This window comes from Pongo abelii, chromosome 1, assembly GCF_028885655.2.
Source record: "Pongo abelii isolate AG06213 chromosome 1, NHGRI_mPonAbe1-v2.0_pri, whole genome shotgun sequence".
Classification (NCBI taxonomy): domain Eukaryota; kingdom Metazoa; phylum Chordata; class Mammalia; order Primates; family Hominidae; genus Pongo; species Pongo abelii.
In genome coordinates, this window is record NC_071985.2 from 193,750,566 (window position 1) to 193,769,096 (window position 18,531).

At 46.2% G+C, this 18,531-nt stretch overlaps 1 protein-coding gene across 2 annotated transcripts; it reads right to left on the minus strand.

Annotated features, from left to right (window-relative positions):
• Positions 1 to 3: 3 nt before the first annotated feature.
• On the minus strand, positions 4 to 18,067 carry PPIE (peptidylprolyl isomerase E). Of its 2 annotated transcripts, NM_001132964.1 has the most exon segments (10): positions 4 to 3,478; positions 3,713 to 3,855; positions 7,701 to 7,886; positions 11,282 to 11,405; positions 12,865 to 12,965; positions 13,493 to 13,574; positions 15,000 to 15,026; positions 15,515 to 15,558; positions 16,653 to 16,751; positions 17,987 to 18,036. In NM_001132964.1, coding segments are annotated over 10 exon segments (906 nt in total). In that variant the 5' UTR covers positions 18,018 to 18,036; the 3' UTR covers positions 4 to 3,409.
• Between the last annotated feature and the right edge of the window lie 464 nt (positions 18,068 to 18,531).

Below are 18,531 nucleotides of genomic sequence, written 5' to 3' on the forward strand. Positions count from 1 at the left end.
AAGTCAAATAAACACACTATTAATATTTTCGTGACTTTATTTCTAGGTTTTTTTCTTAAGATATACAAATACCTATGCTTACATATTACAGATATTTTTACAAAACTGGGATCACACTGTACTATATATAAGTTTCTTTGTGATGTGCTTTTTCTACTTTAGTTTCCCATCACTGAACTCTACAAGACTCCATTTTCAACAATAAAAAGTTGGTTCTATAATTCCTTCTTCAGAGGTTGCTGTGAGGCTGCCATGACTGCAACAGATGCTGGGAGCACCTGGAGGCAGCTGTCATGCTGTTAGAGAGGACACTCCAACAGCCACAACACTGATCCTGGGCCTGCCATCCCTGGTTTCAGCCTTTGTAACTGTTTCAGGGCCAGCATGTGGGGACTCAGATGGGGCTCAACTCTGAATGAGTTAGGGGGGAAATGAATCAGCAAAAGGAAGCCCTGTGCCCAGTCCTGGTGCTGGTCCAGCAACGGGAATGTGGAATAGGGAGGCCAGTTGGGACAGGAGCCACACAGTCCCAGGGAAAGCCGCTTTGCTCTCCAGGCTGCAGGAAAGGACAACCACAGAGCCACTGGGTCCACTTCCCAGAGAGGTCAGAGTTTTCCCGAGGCAGCCAGGCGCAGCTGCTGCATGGTGCGTAGCCGAAGCAGGTGGCCGGGCTGTGGGGCATGCCGCTGCCCAGCTCTGGGGCTCCCCTCCCTTCTGGCCTGGAAGAGCAGGGTCTTGTCTCCTGTGTCTCTCCACAAGGGTCCTGGCCAATCATGGGGACCATGACTGTGTCACTCCCCAGGGCTGTGGACCCTGCCACCACAGATTGAAGCTAAAACCTAGTAAATCTCCCAGGACCCCATTACTACTGAAGAGAGACAGGCTGGGCTTCTAATCCCAGCTCTGCCAAACCACCCTGTGTGACCTTTGGCAGTCATGCCACTAAAGCCTCAGTTTACCTGTGCAGGGTTCCAGTGTGCATGCAATAACATCTGTGGATACCCAGGTGGAACACTGGGAGAGGAGTACACACCCACTGGCTCTAAACCTGCTGAGCTTTCAGAACTGCCCACTGGCTTCCACCTCCCCAGAGTATCAGGGAGGAACAGAGTGACAAGGTTGTCACAGGAGTCTGTCCTTTTATGGGAGACTGGCTGTGCTTTTTCTACACACTCTCTCTTGGTTCTCGTCCAAGCACTGAAGTCAGTGTTATCATCCCCAGCTTCATAGATGCCTGCCTAACACCTGTGACTGACCTCTGATGGCCATTATTTGCACTCAGAGAAGGGGCTGTGCTTTGAGGGAGGGTCTCTTTTGGAAACTCCATAGGGGTGAGGGGTAACCATGTGGTACATCCCAGCTACATGGAGCCTGAAACTCAGTCAACTGTAGCAGCTGGAGCTCAGAAAGTCCAGTCGGCACATGGGAGCCAGAGGTAGGGCAGAATGTCACCATCCCTCAGCTATCCTAGGGTCATGAGGACCATGGGGCCTCTCCTGCTTCCTGGCTCATCCAGATCTCAATCCAAGATGCAAAAGCTCAGCTCAGTGGATTCTGAATGGTCTGAGTGACCCAACCCACAGGAGGTGTCCAGCAGCTACAGGGCTCAGTCCCTGCTAAGAGCCTTCAGCAGATGAGATTCTTTACAACCGCCTGGCTGACCAGCATCTGGAGGGGGAGTGGAGAGAAGCCAGCTCCAAGAAGTGGCTGCACACAGGAGAGCCAGACTGTGAGCTCAGCAGGGGGTGGGACCATTTGTTCTCTTCAGTGGCTGGCCGGCAATCCTGTTTTGTAAAGGCTCAGATACTAAGTATTTTAGGCCTTGAGACTGTGATGGTCTATTTTGTGTGTCAATTTGGCTAGGCCATGGTATCCAGTATTTAGTCAAATACTAGTCTAGGTGTCGCTGTGATGATGGTTTCTTTTTTTCGAGACAGGGTCTCACTCTGTTACCCAGGCTGGAGTACAGTGGCATGACCATGGCTGACTGCAGCCTCAGCCTCCCAGGTTCAAGCGATCCTCCCACCTCAGCCTTCTGAGTAGCTGGGACTACAGGTGTGCACTACCATACCTGGCTTTTTTTTTCCCCCTAGAGATGGGGGTCTCTACATTGCCCAGGCTGGTCTTGAACTCCTGGCCTCAAGTGATACTCCTGCCTCAGCCTCCCAATAGTGCTGGAATTATAGGCATGAGCCACCATGCCTGGCCTATTTTTTAGATGGATTAATATTTAAGTCAGTAGAGAGTAAAGCAGATTACCCTCCATAATGTGGGTAGGCCTCATTCAATCAGTTGAAATTCTTAAGAGAAAAAAGACTGAGATCACTGGAGGAAAAATTCTGCCTCCAAACTGCCTCAGACTTGAACTGCAACATCAGTTTTTTTCCTGAGTCTCCAGCCTGCTGGTCTGTTGTGCAGATTCCAGACTTGCCAGCTCCCACCACTGCTTGAGCCAGTTCCTTAAAATAAATCTCTCTCTCTACATATATACACATCCTATTGGTTCTGCTTCTCTAGAAAACCCTAATACAGGGGCCACAGCCTGTATTGTGTCTATAGCCCCCTACTCAACTCTGCAGTAAGAAACCACCATGGACAATATGGAAGCAAATGGATGTGGCTGTGTTCCAATAAAGCCTGATTCATAAAAACAGGCAGTGGGCCGGATTAGGCACATGTAGTTTGTTGGCCTCCTGTCTCCTGACAAATAGGCAGAGTACTTGGCATAGAGAACGCATTTTGAGTTATAAAAATTTCATTTTTTAAAATCTGTAGGGTGGAAGTGAACAAATAAACAAATGAACCACTGAGAGTACACTTGCTGGCTGTAAGACCGGCAGCTGGGTTTAGGAGCAGAGGCAGCAGAAGACCATTTCCGTTGCCCTGACATGGATGCCTGGTGTGAAGATACATCACCTGACATCTAAGGGGATCGGCCCAAGGGAGGAAATGAAAGCTGTGGAAAAGATGCTCTGCTCTCCCCACTCACCAACCTGCCTCAGAGGTCCAGCTTAGCCACAGACACAATCTCTGACAACTCCCAAGAACTAGCAAGAGGAGCAGTGTAAGAACTAGGGTTTATTTTAGCAAAGAAAACACGTAAGAGCCACACTGGTAGTCCCAGGAGAGGCCCAGCAGCAAACGCTGAGAAAAGCCAGTGGCTTTTTGCATAGCTTGCTCATGGTGGAGGGGAGCACCTGCGCTGGCTCCTGGGCCCACAGCTGCGCTTGGGAATAGTCCAGGCTGTGCCTGCAGAGGAGCTGCTCCAAGCGGACCCTGAGGAAGGGCTCATATCCCAAATGCTGCTTGCTTCAAACAGGCACCCTCGGTGCTGCTTCCTCTGAGGCTGGCAGTTCTTTCCTGGATGTGCAGGGGCAAGAGTGGAGGGGAAGGCAGAGAGAGTGCCGCCTCACACGTACTCCCCACAGTCGGCGATGATCACCTTCTGCTTTGGCTTCCCGTCCTTGCTGCCCTGGGCCTTTGTGGCAGAATACAAGTGAGGGAGTAAGGCCGGAGACTAACAGAGGTTTAGGGATACCAACCCCTGCCTGCCCATTTGCCCACTTCCACCCCGGAACCTAGGCAGCAGCAGCCCCTCCCCCTGGACACAGCCCCTGGCCATCTCTCTCAGGCCACAGAGACTCTCCAGCCCTCCCACAGGGCTGTGCTCCAAGGGCCTGGGTAAGGAGGAAGCCCATTCCTGGCCACATACCTCAATTTGCCGCAAGACATCTAGGCCTTCGGTGACCTCTCCAAACACCACATGCTTGCCATCCAGCCAGTCTGTCTTGTCACATGTCAGGAAGAACTGAGAGCCATTGGTGTTTGGGCCAGAGTTGGCCATGGAGAGTAGACCTGAGGGAGAGAACAACCATCAGCTCCCCGAACCCTGGCTACCAGCCCTTAAAGGACGTCTGTGCAGGCTGTCGACAGCCCTTCAGCCAGTCAGGCTCAGACTCGGGGATGCACAGATCACATGCAAATGCGGCCACCTTATCTTTGATTCAGTTAATAGTCAGTGAAATGCTAAGTGAGGTGTTTCAATCACTTTATACTGGTCTGTTCTTTCATTAATTCATTTATTTAACAATTAAGTGTCTACTTGGCAACCAGGTCCCTGTTAAGCCCTGGGAACACTGATGAGCAGAACATAGTCCAAGCTATGGTGGAGCTCACAATCAGTGGAAAAGAGCCATTCAAAATGACAGCTATGACACAGTGAGGCCTGGTAACATGGATATTTGTCACACAAGAGAATGTACATGTATATGTGTGTGTCTGTGTGTGTATGTGTACATGTATGTATGTGTGTGTGTGTCCATAATGACTCCTAAGTTTTTGATCAAGCGGCTAAGTGGATGGTGGAGTCATTTATTGTAACAGGGAAGAGGGGGAGGAAGAGTTTAGGGGAGAAGGCCAAGAGCTGTTTTAGACATGTGAAGTGTGAGATGCTCTCGGGATATCCAGTGAAGACAACAACAGGCAGGCAGTTGGACAGGAGTCTAGAGCTCAGGGAGCCATCAGCATGTAGATGCCAATGTGCACCAGCTGAACCCAGAGATACTGCTGAAAGCTCTGGGACCGGGTGTGACTGCCTAGGGCACTGCTTCTCAGCGGGGTTGGTGTCCTGTCCCTAGGAAACCTTTGGAAATCTGAATTTATTTTTTTTGAGATGGGGATCACTCTGTCACCCAGGCTGAGTACAGTGGTGCAATCACAGCTCACTGCAGCCTCAATCTCTGGGGCGCAAGCAATCCTCTCACCTCAGCTCCCAAGCAGCTGAGACTACAGGCGTGCACCACCACACGTGGACAATTTTTTAATTCTTTTTTCGGTAGATATAGGGTCTCACTATGTTGCCCAGGCTGGTCTTGAACTCCTGAACTCACGTAATCCTCTGGCTTTGGGCTGCCACTTCAGACTCCCAAAGTGTTGGGATTACAGGCATGAGCCACCATGCCTGGCTTGAACGTGTTTTTGACTGTCTGAAATATTGTGGGGGCGCTACTGGCATTTAGCAGGTGGGGGCCTGGAATGCCAGATGTTCTGCAATGTCTGGCACAACAAACTGTCTCATATCCTTTTGGCCCTTACAAACATCCTGCTACAGGCTGGGCGCAGTGGCTAATGCTTGTAATCCCAGCACTTTGGGAGGCTGAAGTGGGAGGATCACTTGAAGCTAAGAGTTCCAGACTAGCCTGAGCAATATAATGAAACCCCGTCTCTATAAAAAACTCTACAAAAAAAATTAGCCGGGCATTATGGATGGCATGCACCTGTAATCCCAGTTATTTGGGAGGCTGAGGCAGGAGGACTGCTTGAGCTGGAGAGGTTGAGGCTGCAATGAGCCGTCTTGCACCACTGCACTCCAGCCTGAGCAACAGAAAGAGACCCTGTCTCAAAAAAAACAAAAGCCAAACAACAACAAAACAACAAATATCCTGCCAGATATTGATATAGGTAAAAAAATGTGTTTACAGTTATCTGCACCTAAAACATAACTCCATTATACACATAAGCCCAAAGTTTTGGAGTGCTTTTGATTTTGCATGGAATCTTCTAGGAATGTAACTACTATGTAAATAAACAGATTATTCTTTACTTTGGACTCTAATCAACTTTATCTACCATTTCACAAAGCCATATCACCAATAGTATCACCGCTAGTGGTATCCAGTTGACACTCCCATCTGCATTTCTAACTGCTGCGTTTGAGTACAAGGGCAGACGCCTGAATAATTCACTTTGTGTTCTGACACAGCTGTGCTTAAGCATGTACATCTGGAAACATATTCGATTATTATACAAATTCATTTATTTCCTCTGATGTTCTTCCCTATTATAGTTACAGATGAATACTGATTTTTAAAATAACGATGTGGGTCAGTGGGCTATATCACCTACACATGTCAGTTCAGTATAGTAAAGAGGGGCCCTATAAACCACCAGTTAGAAAAACGGAGCACAGGGTAACAGGCTTCTGGAGAACAAAAGAATGGGCTCTGAGCCACTTCAGTGTTTAAGGGTCAGGAAAAGAAAGAGACAGCAAAGACAGAAAAAGCAGCCGTCTAGATAAAAGGAGACAAGAAGAGGCAGGAGTCCTGCCAGCCAAGTGAAGAAGGAGTCAAGGAGAACAGGGTTAGTACAGGCTGAGCATCCCAAATGTGAAAATCCAAAATCCAAAATGCCCCAAAATCTGAAACTTCATGAGCACTGACATGATACTCAAAGGAACTGCTCACTCGAGCATTTCAGATTTAAGATATTCAGATTTGGGATGCTCAACTGGTAAGTATAATGCAAATATTCCAAAACACAAAATACTTCTGGTCCCAAGCATTTCAGGAAAGGGGCACTCAACTTGTAGTATGAAATGCTCCTGGGAGGTGGGATAACATCTGGGAGGTGGGATAAGATGATCGCCAAGAATTGGCTACTGGTATTTTTGGCAAGAGTGGTTTCAATGGCGAGATGGGACTAGAAGTCTGCCTAGAAGGGATTAGAGAAAATGCGAAGGCAGCAAGTCTGTACCATGTTTTCAAGAAGTTATGCTTTTACTTCTTGAAAAAAGATGGGGGACCAGGGGCATGGGTGATAGCTGGAGCGGGAACAAGAGTACAAGGATGAAGATTTTTTTTTTTTGAGACGGAGTTTCGCTCTTGTTGCCCAGGCTGGAGTGCAATGGCGTGATCTTGGCTCATCACAACCTCCGCCTCCCAGGTTCAAGTGATTCTCCTGCCTCAGCCTTCCGAGTAGCTAGGATTACAGGCATGCGCCACCACACCCGGCTAATTTTGTATTTTTAGTAGAGATGGGGTTTCTCCATGTTAGTCAGGCTGGTCTCCAACTCCTGACCTCAGGTGATCCGCCTGCCTCTGCCTCCCAAAATGCTGGTATTACAGGACTGAGCCACTGCACCCGGCGACCGGATGAAGATTTTTTTTAAAGGTTGATAACTGCATGCTTTCATGCTAATGGACTGATCTAGCAGAGCAGGGGAAATGGATTACAAGAAGGGGACAACTTTAGAAGCCATGTTCCTAAGTAGAGGAGAGGGACAGGATCCAGTCCACAGGTGGAGGGGCTGGCCTAGGAGAGACAGCTCATCCCCTGTAATTGGAAGAAAGAGCATGCATGAGTGGAGAGATGCAGGAGGCGAAGCATTAGATGAGGTGGGAAGGTGATGATATGAGGGCTTCAGAAGTGAAGACAGGCATGGACACATCATCTCTGGTTGGGACTGAGCATCAAGTAGGGAAATCTGGTCAGGTTGGCAAGGGTCCCCTTAAGAACTATAGTTATAAATTTCTAGTGTGATCGTTCAGTACAGTTCTGTGTTTTTTCTCTAGTTGCTGGGGGACTACCACCAAGATTTTACTGAGTAAATCTGATGGCAAGGGCAGGGAGAGCAGTGGGGTTGAGGGCATAAGAACTTGCAATAGCAAGTTGAATCTGTTGGATTCAACAGAATCCAAGCGGGGCTAATAGGAAGTGTGGACACGGTTGGGGGATGAACAGTACCTCAATGTAAACAAGCCAACTCCACCCTAGCAAGGCTGCATGGTTCTCCTATGTCTGGTGGCTGGGTCTCCTCTAGACTCTTAGTCCGTCAGCCAGAACTACAACCTGTCCTTCCATCCTGCCTGGCCATCCCACCCTTGCCCAGCCTCCCTCGTTACCACATGCCAACTGGCTCCTACCTGGTCCTGTGTGCTTGAGAATAAAGTTTTCATCATCGAACTTCTTCCCATAGATGGACTTGCCCCCAGTGCCGTTGTGGTTTGTGAAATCACCGCCCTGGCACATGAACTGGGGGATGATGCGGTGGAAGCTGCTTCCCTTAAAGCCAAAGCCCTTTTCATGAGTGCACAGGCAGCGGAAATTCTCTGGAATTGAGAAAGGAAAAAGCGCTGGGGTTAAAAAACAGGACAAAATAAAACAAAACCTCGAAAAAACTTTTGTTTAATGTTCGTATTTTTGTTTTAAAATAAGAGATACTCATTATAGATCTCTGTGAGACTAACCTTGTAAGGACTATAAGGGATTCTTTTTCCTTGAGACGGAGTTTCACTCTTGTCGCCCAGGCTGGAGTGCAATGGCACAATCTCAGTTCACTGCAACCTCCACCTCCTGGGTTCAAGTCATTTCCCTGCCTCAGCCTCCCGAGTAGCTGGGACTACAGGCATGCACCATACACCTGGCTAATTTTGTATTTTTAGTAGAGATGGGGTTTCACTATGTTGGCCAAGCTGGTCTAGAACTCCTACCTCAGATGATCCGCCCGCCTTGGCCTCCCAAAGTGCTGGGATTACAGGTGTAAGCCACCACACCCGGCCAGGACTATAGGAGATTCTGATGAAAGGGGATCGAATATACATGTTCTAGCTCTGTTCCCTTCCAAAACCACACTAAATTGGTAGGAAACTGATTGTTTAAAAGAAAAACCAAAGGATCTTAGAAGAACACATAGGGGCAAATCTTCATGACTCTGGATTTGGTGATGGTTTCTTAAATGTCACACCAAAAGCACAGGTAAAAGAAAAAATAATTAGATTTTATCAAAATTTAAGATGTGCATCAAAGAACCGTACCAATAGAGGGCAAAGCAACCCAAAGAATGGGAGAATGCTTATTTGCAAATCATATTTAACATGGGTTTAATATCCAAAATATATAATGAACTCCTATAATTCAACAACAAAATGGCCAGGCACGGTGTAATCCCAGTGCTTGGGGAGGTCAAGGCAGGAGGATCACTGGAGGTCAAGGGTTCAAAGCTACAGTAAGCCATGATCTCACCACTGCACTCCAGCCTGGGAGACAGAGCAAGACCCTGTCTCTTAAAAAAACAAAACAAACAATCCAGTTAATAAGCCAAAGATTTGAAGAGATGTTTTTCCAAAGAAGATATACAAATGGTCAACAAGCACATGAAAAGATGTCAACATCATTAGTCAGTAGGGAATAAAAATAAAAATCACAAGGAGATGCCATTTCACACCTGTTAAGAGAAGATGTGGGCCAGGCATGGTGGCTCACGCCTGTAATCCCAGCACTATGGGAGGCTGAGGCGGGCGAATCACGAGGTCAGGAGTTTGAGACCAGCCTGGCCAACATGGTGAAACTTCGTCTCCACTAAAAATACAAAAAATTGGCTGGGCGTGGTGGCAGACGCCTGTAATCCCAGCTACTTGGGAGGCTGAGGCACGAGAATCACTTGAACCCGGGAGGGGGAGGTTGCAGTGAGCCAATATCGCGCCACTGTACTCCAGCCCGAGCAACAGCATGAGACTGTGTCTCAAAAAAAAAAAAAAAAAAGAGAAGATGTGGAAAAACTGAAACACTCATACATTGCTGGTAGAAATGTAAAATGGTCCAGCCACTGTGGAAAATAGTTTGGCATTCCTCAAAAAGTTAAATACAGAGTTACCATATGACTAGGCATTTCCACTCTTAGGCATATATATCCAAAAGAATTGAAAACAGGGATTTAAACATACACTTACATGTGGATATTCACACAGGCATTATTTACAATAGTCAAAAGGTGAAAACAATGTGCAAGTGCCCATCAACAAATGAATGAACAAGATATTTATCCAAATACAACGGAATATTATTCAGCCACAAAAAGGAATGAGGCACTGATACATGGTACAAGGATGAACCTTGAAAGCATTATGCTATGCAAAATCAGCAAGGTGTGGAAAAGGACAGCTACTGTATGATGCCACTTACATGAAAAATCTAGGATAGGCCAATTCATAGACACAAAGATTAGAGGTTATCAGAAGCTAAGGGGAGGAGAAATGGGGAGTTATTATTTAATAGGTACCTTTAATAAGCGGTTTTGTTTAGGATGATTCAACAATTTCGAACAGAGTAATTACTGCTAACAAACTGTACACTTTAAAGTGGCTAAAATAGCCAAAAAATAAACTTAAAAAGCAGGGAGGAAGAGACAACAGCAACAAAATTTCTGCAGTTAGAAAACAAATAGATGTGTCCTAAATGATATAGCAGACCCGAGAAAGCTGAATCTTAAGCTGGTAAAAGCCAAGAAGCAACTCAATTTGCACTCCAAAAGCTCAGAGGAAAGGGTGCAGGTAATCCTGGAGACAGTAAGTTTGGCTGAAAGCCTGTTTAAGAAAGTGGTTAATCTTTGGGATCCTCTCCCTGATTCTGCAGCTGGGGGCCACCCCTCCTCAACCTGGTAGCCAGCTGGGGGTCTAGTCTTTGGTAGGCTGAAGCATGGGGTATCTGGACTACGACACCCTACACATAGTGAAGGCTGAGGTACCATAATGACAAATGGAGATTATGTGAAAGTTTATATACTGAATGTTGAGGCATTCAGCCTTGCCCTCATCTCCCCTTAACAAGATGCAGACACCTGGATGCAAAGCCCCCAGCAAGAGAGTCTGGGAGAAAATCAGGAATGATTACATAGAAAACTATGCAAAAACAAGGCAATTATCAATTCCAGGCAAAACAAAATGCTGTGCATGAAAGGAAGTTATCATATGATGCTTATATTGTTAAAATAACTTAGGACCTAACCAAAATTATGGTACCTATACAGGGAAGATGAGGGGGCAGGGAAGGGGATTTTAAAAAACTAATTCTTTGTCCTCTGAAGTAGAGAATCAGAAGATAATGTTTAAAATGGAAAACAGGAAGTAGAAATATAAACCTGTTATCAACATGGAAATAAAAATCAAAACACCTAAGAGTTGAAATCGGCTCCTCTGAGGAGCAGCAAACGGTGTTGGCAGCAGGGCATAGGGACAGCACCAGGGGATGACTGTTTTTTCAAAACAAGCTTTGTAAAACTGAATTGACTCTTTATATGTCTAGATAATAAAATTTAGATTAAAAAGAGAATAGAAGTCAATATTTAATAAATTACAAAGAATACTCAATAAAAGCACTAGTTACTTCTAGAATTCAGGACTGGATGTAGAGAGGGGAAAATGAATTTTCAATTTATTGCCTTAAATATTATTGGAATATATGTATATGGTATTCTTTAAAAAAAATGAATACAGTATTTACTTGTATTTTTAAAAAATGATTAAAAAGTAGTAAGCCAGCACTTATAAAGCTTCAAAAACACCTGCTCTGACTCATCTGTTACTAGATCCCAGGATCTGAGATGCCTCAAATCAACTTAGGTCAGAAGCAATATCAAGGACACAAGAAGTGAAGTGGCAAGAACCTGGGAAAGGCTCACTGCTCAGCCATCAGCGTCCTGCCATTCTGACCACAGCGTCCTGCTCACCTGCGGTCATGGGCACGACATCGGAACGCAGGAGCATCTGGATGCGGCCGGCCGGCTTGTTCCCAATCTTGATGTCCATGTACACCTGAGGATTTGACCGGGCCTTTTTAGCAGCGGGCTCTCCCTAGGGGCAGAAGAAATTGCTAGTTAGAAAGAGCTCCCTGATGCCCTAAGTAGCAGTGTGAGTATTCTACACACCCACCCAGAACACAACTCCAGTGAGTAGGCTGGAGTAAGTGCTGACGGGGAAGGCCTTGGGCCCTGACAGGGCTGCAGGAGGCAGGAGCCACGGCTGTAGCACCCAGCTGGATGCCCAGCGACAGGAGGTCTCAGTACTGGCTAACCTGAGCCCCACACACGAGCATGTTATCTCATCATGCTTTCCCTCAGACACATCTGCTTCTTCCTCTTGCTTCACAGTCACAGAACAGCACTTTTCTGGTCCATGATCCACAACTCTCAGTATCTTTTAATGCCAGTTCCAGCCCACCCACTGTCCTCTAGTTAGGCAGACCCATCCATGTACCACCACCTCCTCCCTCTATGCTTGGCCCTGCATATACACTGGCTGGCTACATGGAAGCAAGGGGGCAGCCCTCTTGCTCAGGCCTAAGTGCTCAGAAGACAGTGGAAGATGCTGGGCCTTGCTTTGTGTTCCAAGTAGATAAGACTAAGCAGAGGATACAGGATGATCCAGGGGGACTCCACTGACTGTGATGGCCACTTTATGAGTTCTGATTTGCATTCAAATTTCTGGCATGGGTCAATATGTGGATGAATGGTGGCAAATTAGCCAAGATTGAGAACACAGGAAGACAGGATTAGAGAAGCGGAGGAATCCATTTTAGGCAAACTTAAGCTGCCTATTAGACTTGCAGGCAGAAATATCTGAAGCTCAGGACTAGAAAGAAACCATGAAGGTCAACAGCATAAGAGAGGCTGCATAAAATTAGAGATAGACTGCTACCGTTTCAGCTGAGAGAAGACAGAGAAACCATGAGCCAAGAAAGAAATACAGAAGAATGACGACATTCACAAAGTACTCAGAGGAGAGGACGCCCAGGAAGCAACTGTCAGAGACTATGCTGAGAATCGGGGAAGTACCCCAGCAGGTTCTCTTAGGACTGGAGAACCCTGAACCCATGTACAGGTTGAAGGAAGGGACCACTACCCTATTCTGTCTCCCCTCCATTAGCACAGGAATAGGAAGACCATGACCCTCGTGGCAAACTCTTCAGTGAAGGAGGGGGACTGATCAGGAGGGGTGAAGAGAGGCACCTCAGCTTCCTCCCTGTCAGCTGACAATCACAAATCCATACCTGAGCAGAGCTGAGACACTCATCACATAGAACACAACATGGACAAGAGACCCAAAGCTTCACCCTTGAATTCACTCGATATTGACTTTACCAAAGTACTAAGAACTCAATACTGACTTTACCAAAGTACTAAGAATTCATTATTCATTCCCTCCGCTTTGATATATTATATATTTGCAAATTTCCATCAAAACTTAAAAAAAAAAAAAAGTCTCCTGTGGACAGTGCCAGCCTGTCTTCTGGAAGCAGGAGCTTCATTCTCACCTCCTGGGTCTCTGCTTTGGGAGGCTCTGACCCTTCTTCCTCTTTATTCTCTTCAAGCGTCTTCCCAGAAAACTTCTTCAACCAGTCATCATCTGACCAAACTGAAAGGAAAGAATCAAACAAATGTTTATTCAAGCTATCAGCTTGAACTGAAAAGTAGTTGCTTTGGTCAGCAAAGTGGAAGATGCTATGTGGCCTGTATGCCAGACAGTTCCCCACTGAGAACTCCCAGGGGTAAGGAAAATTCCCATCCAGAATGTCGGCCCTGAAGTCCACCTCTCAGTAGGGCTAAGGAAAATAGCTGTGCCGAAAGCAAAGGTGTAGCCTTTGCTGGTTTCAGCCCTTGATGGAGACCCCAGGAACGGAATATCAAGAAAACTGGGAAAGATGAGCTCAAGCAGGAATTTCTCTCATAACAGAAACAATCACTCTGGTTTTGCTGAGAAGCTCAAACTCACTTGCTTCTCTACAAAGGTGGTGCATGCCCTTCCCGATGTGAACCATCGTCTACTCCTATCTACCAGGAAGCAGCATTTAGCGTCTACTTCCAAGTAAATAGAGACAAAAAAATGCAACTAAGGCCAAGCTGCAGAACATCACAGGGAATCTGGAAGTTGCTCCTACTCACCTGGCCTGGAAGAGCCTTCCTTAATTCTCATTGGTTTGGCCAAATTGACACGAATTGTACGTCCAAAAAGCTCAGATTCATTCTGAAAAGATTGAAAATCCAGCTGCTTAAACTCTCTTAGGCTAAAAGAGGGCCAGCCAGCTTTCCATTTGCTTCTGAGACACACTCATGATTTGTCCTCCCTTAATCCCTGGGCCCCTACCAGTAAGCTATGCAGCCACCCCAAAGCCACCTGTGGGTTTCAGGGAACTCTAGAACCATCACACACACCCCTTTCTTTCATAGCAGCACACAAAGACCTGTATTACCAAAAGTAACTCTGGGTTCAGAACACTCCAAAATTACAAAAATAAATGCAGTTTCCCAGTATCTGAGTTCACCTTCAAAAGTCAAGATAAGCTTTGAAATGTAAGAAAAATGATCTCTGACAGCTGAGGAATATGTTTGGTGAATGGATAACAGAACAACGAATAAAAGAATATCTCATTATCCAAAGATAATCGGTACTAGGAAAGGTCATTTAAGGTGACTCCACTTGAAGTGGTGATGAAGATTTCATGGTAAAAGTGAAAAATTTAAAAAGGTTGACAGGGAAATTACTGTGATGAACTAAAAATAATAAAAACAAGTTTCTTACAATTAATATTCAGGATTAACTATGCACTAATCGGTAGAAAGAAATGCAACTTGGTAGAAAGAAATGTAACAGGTAGCCCAGGTAGCCCTGTTGGCTTGAGTCTGTAATTCCAGCTACTTGGGAAGCTGAGAAGTCTTCAACTCAGGAGTTCAAGATTGTTAAAAAAAGAAGAAAGAAAAGAAAAGAAAAGAGAAAGAAAGAGAGAAAGAGAGAAAGAGAGAAAGAGAGAAAGAAAGAAAGAAAGAAAGAAAGAAAGAAAGAAAGAAAGAAAGAAAGAAAGAAAGAAAGAAAGAAAGAAAGAAAGAGAAAGAAAAGTAACAGGCACTGAAGTATTATTTTTCCAGCAAAATTCTATCAACAGTATGGTATCTTTGCACTTCTTATCAGACATGAAAACTAAAAGGATCTCAAGGAGGGCACAAATACTAAAGAGCATCATCATTTTTCCCAAGGACCTTTCCAGAATATCCAAATCATTTGTATCAGTGATTTGCACCTGCCATAATTAAATTTCTCTTCTCAATTGTAAATTGGTCTAATACTTCATGAAATCCTGCTATTTTGCAAAATATGCAGTTACACTGTGCAATCAATTTGCACTGTCTCTGCAAATTATCCTAGACATGGGACAGCCAGTAAGAGACTGGTCAACAAGGATGATGAGGACTTACATTATTGTTAAATGGGGAAGGAGTCTGAGTAAGAACTAATTTTATAAGTGATCAATTCACAGTGAATATTTTCACGTGAGAATTTTTACCTCCCCATGCAACCTTGTAACTTTGGAAGTCCAGAACACTGATATATGAATAAGGACCCTCTGTACCACCAAAAAGCAACTTTAGTTAGAATTAAGATTCCCAGCCATACCATGTTATCGATAGCTGCTGCAGCGTCCTGCCAAGGAAAGACAAAGGTACAAGTTTAGGCTTGCAGCCAAATGCTTCTTATGGTATCTAAACACATGCTTAGTAGCAAAAATCCAGAAAAATGCCACCTCTACATTTCTTGCCTAGGTTGTGTGTGTTTCTAACAAAGAGCACTTCCTGGCTGATTTTAGAGCTGGTGGTGCAACAATTTGCCATCTAGTTGAAGGCACAAGAAATAGTCACTACTGCCAGGCATGAAAGCTCAATGAACAGGGGTGCAGGAGCTAGCTCCTCTGCAGGGCAAGAATGGGAGGGCCTGGCAGAAGGTCTGACATGTTTTTCACAGTCCAGTCTGATTATGTGAGAGATGCTTTCCTTAGAACAGCACTTACTTCTGATCTCTCTGGCAGCATCAGCCTAAGGCCCAACAACCTAACCAAACGGTGAAAAGCTTCCTTTGTGATCAGTAACAACATCACAAACCAAGGACTAGACACTAGTAACACAGACTCTCACCTCTGCCAACTCAAATTCAACAAAAGCAAATCCTCGGTGCTTTTCTACAAAATGGAAAAACAAAAACAAGTAATTACTATGTGGGGTAGTGGGAAGGAACAGGATGGTCACAAAGTGAAGTCAGTTGCATGTCATATCCAAACACCAGAAGTTCTATCCGATCACTATTTAGGAAGAAGGAATCTCATTCTTTGATTCTGCTTATACAATATTTTAAGCAATAATAAAATTTGTTTTTTTAATGGACATAGCTGAATAATAAACTGTATTTTTAATTAATAACTATTCAATTATTCTACGAACGCCAAACTTAAAACCTTAACCATTGCATGCAAGGCAATTAGAAAAATAAAGTCATTTGACCTATCAATTATCTATCTAAATATATATTTTGTGCATCAACTGTGCATAAAGCACGAATCCTAAAACCTGATAAAGATGCTCAGTCTTTATCTTCAGGAAAATGCTGAACTAACTAGAAAGACCAAGCACAATAATGTTAATCATAGAACTCAGAGACTAGAAGGGCACTTAGAAAGCCAATATAACTTTATCATTTTGCAAATAAAGATTCCCCAGGCCCAGAGAGTTTAAAGACCTTGCTAACAATCATATGCAAGGTTGATGATAAAACTAGGCCTAAAACTATAATCTTAAAAATGACAACAAAGGTAAAACAGAAAACTGAACTGTGACTGTGATACCAATCGATGGGAAACCCACCCAGGGGTGCAGAGGCCAAGAACCCCTGCCCTCGCCACCTCCCATTATGGGGCTAGGCTTTCCTGCTGCCTCATTTAATAGCACAGCTGCCAAGAAGGAGCAGGTGGGATGGGGCACCCATCAGGTAAATTAAAACAACATTCAAATCTCAATGTAGTTCAAACCTATTTCCCTACTGGTCTATTGAAAAATCTGTCTTATCTCAACCCAACAGCTGAAGACTCTGAAAAGTATTCAGAGTTCACGACCACATAGCCTCAGAACATTCCTTCCCCATTGAGATCACTGTCACCAGGCACCTACCTGAACTTTCCTGTAGTGTATACTAACCATATTCAGAATTGTGATGTGACTTTAATTTTTTTAAGGTATTTTCCTAGTAAGAGGATTCTGAACGTGAGAGACACTAACTCACCTGTTTCATAATCCAGAGGAATCTGAATATCTGTGATGTCTCCAAAAGGAATAAATGCAGCATGAAGAACTTTGTCGTCCACCTCCTCTGCCAGTCCACCTGCAAATAAGCCAAGGGCCTTCTGAGCCACTTATCTCCATACTCTTGCAGAAGTCCTTGCAGCCCAGTTAGCATGCTAGCCAGGGGACAGGATCCTTCCATTCAGTTCTTTGGGTACACAAACATCCCCCTCTCATCTCTGTCCACCCATACTTATGAAAAATATTCCTCTCTTCGCCCTTCTTTCAGACTCTCATCTAGTCCTGGGATTACTGCAGTAGCTTCACAACTGACCTCCCTGCCTCCATTCCATCAACTCCACAAAGCCAACTAGAATGATCTTAGGAAAATGCAGATTTGAACCCGTAACTTTTCCGCTTACACTCCTTCAAAGGCTTCCCACTGTCCTCAGGATAAAGTGCAAATTCCTTAGCAGTACCCACCTCTCCAGCTTTTTTGCTTTGCTTCCTAATTTCCTGGGTCTCCCGAATAATGACCCACTTGCCCCCAAGTGTCAGGCTATTTCACACCTTTGCGACTCCCTGGCAGTGAACAGCCTTGCCTCTGCTTTGGTTACGTAGCTAACTCCTGCTCATCAGCTCTGGCATCGCCGCATCCAGAATTTGCCCTCACTTCTCCAGATAGATGGGTCTTTTGTCCCGCAGCCAGGCCCATATCATCGTGATCCATCCTCACTACAGCGCTTATCAAAAGTGTGCTACTGAGGTAATTCCACTTTTTTTCTGGCTAGTCTGGGAACTCCTTCCTTTATGGCAGGGGCTGGGGCTGAGCCGTCGCTGCACTGAATGTTTGTAAAACAAATGAACGAGAGGATCTGGAGGGCCATAATATTCCTTTACCGCTCCTCGGGGCCCGTTGGAGCTCATTGGGCTAGGAGGGAAGTCAGAATAATCATTCCGTCTCGGGTTCACGCACCTGAGGTGTGTGGCAAGGCTGTTCACTGCAAGGGAGTCGCAAAAGCAGAGGCCCAAATGTGTGAAATAACCTGACCCTTGGGGGCAAGTGGGTCATTTTTCGGGAGACCCAGCGAATTGGGAAGCAAAGCAAAGAAGCTGGAGAGGTGGCTACTGCTAAGGAGTCTGCACTTTTCCTGAGGACAGTGGGAAACCTTTGGAGTTTAAGCAGAGCCAGAGCTACCGCCAGCACTACCGCCAGAGACCCGGCCTTGACAGCAGCACGCCATCCTCCTGGTTCAGAGATACGTCCCACCCCACGCCCCGACCCTCTGGGGGTCGCGTTCACTCACACTCCGCCTAGCAACCCCGCCTGCTCACCCACGTACAAGACGCGCTTGGTGGTGGCCATCTTCCTCGCGCGCTTTTCCGCCGGAAGCCAACACTCGGCCCGCCCTCTTCGCCACTGTCCCGCCCCTCTGGCCCCGCCCCCTCTGGCCCCGCCCCCTTCTGGCCCCGCCCCCCGCCCCCCCGCCCCCCGCCCCCCCGCCCCCCGCCCCCCCGCCCCCCGCCCCCCCGCCCCCCGCCCCCCCGCCCCCCGCCCCCCCGCCCCCCGCCCCCCCGCCCCCCGCCCCCCCGCCCCCCCGCCCCCCCCCGCCAACGCTTAGCTCTCACACCCCGCCCACCCTCTGGTTGGTCCAACCCGCATCCCGCTACCCGGATGCACCGGGCGGCTTGTGCTGTGCGCAGTGGTAAACCAAGGGACGTGGTCCTCGCGCTTCCCGGTGCTCACGGTGTTGGGGGTGGGAAACCTTGGTCGAATCAACCCGATTATTATGGACAAACGATAAACTATGGTGCTTGGCCATCCTGCGCGTCTGTTTTTGGACAACCTGGGAACTAAGAATGAGTTTTACCTTTTGAAA

Coding starts and splice junctions, on each gene's coding strand:
- PPIE (XM_024238297.3), bottom strand. CDS start 18,017: ATGGCCACCACCAAGCGCGTCTTGTACGTGG. Junction 15,559..16,652: donor TCCTCTGGATTATGAAACAG/GTGAGTTAGTGT, acceptor TCCATTTTGTAG/AAAAGCACCGAGGATTTGCT. Junction 12,966..13,492: donor GGAAGGCTCTTCCAGGCCAG/GTGAGTAGGAGC, acceptor CTTTCCTTTCAG/TTTGGTCAGATGATGACTGG.